Source organism: Halyomorpha halys, unplaced genomic scaffold (genome assembly GCF_000696795.3).
Source record: "Halyomorpha halys isolate HHAL.00 unplaced genomic scaffold, Hhal_1.1 Scaffold347.1, whole genome shotgun sequence".
Lineage (NCBI taxonomy): Eukaryota > Metazoa > Arthropoda > Insecta > Hemiptera > Pentatomidae > Halyomorpha > Halyomorpha halys.
In genome coordinates, this window is record NW_027106249.1 from 201,213 (window position 1) to 202,420 (window position 1,208).

The 1,208-nt window shown below is 29.6% G+C and overlaps 1 protein-coding gene across 1 annotated transcript in view; it reads right to left on the bottom strand.

The window, feature by feature from the left end:
- Positions 1-1,208, bottom strand: part of LOC112211527 (transmembrane protease serine 9) — a 43,640-nt gene that overhangs the window by 3,570 nt on the left and 38,862 nt on the right. The window contains exon 11 of the mRNA XM_067044623.1: positions 34-296. Within this exon, the coding sequence (XP_066900724.1) occupies positions 34-296 (263 nt within the window). The remainder of the gene's footprint in view (positions 1-33; positions 297-1,208) is intronic.

Here is a 1,208-nt window from a genome sequence, read left to right on the forward strand (position 1 = left end):
AATGAGATAGATATAAACATTTTTAAGTATTACATTCATCTACTCCAAAACCTGCTGCTATTGCCTCCATATTATCCAAAATACTTCCAGTATGAAGACAGACTGGTCTTTCATCTTGGCTGAGACTAGCCGATAATTTATAAAGTGCTACATCACTGGTCATTTTTTTTTCATTAAAATTAGGATGGATAAAGACATCACTTATCGGAGTTATATGGCCATTGAGGAAATTAATTGAATTTATTTCAGCAGGGGTTGCTAATCTATTTGTTCCAGAAATAACCAAAGCATTCTCCCTAAAACAAAATTATAATTAAAGGTTAAAGTTTTAATACTAAATAAAATAAATAAATAAATCACTTCCTCAACAGAAGACATAATATATTGTAACATCCTCTTTTTTAATAAATAGTTAATATTTATAGATAAATGATTTTAGTCACGTTTTTATTTTATGTATATTGTATTGTTTCAGTATTGTTTATTTGTTATTTTAAATCAAAAAGCAAGCTAACCAGTTTTCATTGTCTAAAATAAATACGCTGTTCAAAACAAGAAAGATGGCGGTGCGCGTCCTTCCACGTGTTCGTTGGGTTGTTTATGTTTGATAACATGGATTGAAATTTTTCAACTTTTGTTGTTACTGTGCAGAAATTATGGAAAAGGAATAATCAAAGAAGAAATGGAAGAAAGTAACAATTATCAATAAACTATTTAAATCGTAAATCATAGCAAGTAAAGCAGAGCGATTGTACTACAATCGATTAATTTTTGGATCGACCAGTGAACATTGAAGATAGAAGAGATGAAATTATGATTCTTGATTTTGCTGGCTTAGGGAGAAGACGTCCGTTCGGCTAGAAGCGAGAAGGACTGGAACCCATTGGTGAGTTGGATAGCGTCATGGACAAGAGGATGTCAACAGTCATATATCATCAAAGGAAGATTGTGTAATTGGTTAGTTTTGTTTCTAACTGGAATTTATTGTATTTGTTGAATAGCAATTAATTAAGTTTAAGTGTTATTATTAGTAAAGTCGTCTGTTTCTGATTGCCAGGAAACCTGCCCTGAGAAAAGAGTCTCTTATGTTATAAAATTTAAATAAAATTCTATTATCTATTTAATATTAAAGCTTTTAATTTGATCCCAAGCTATCTTTTATGTTTGAAATTAGTTACAACATATTAAATTCTTTTTATTTAATTTTA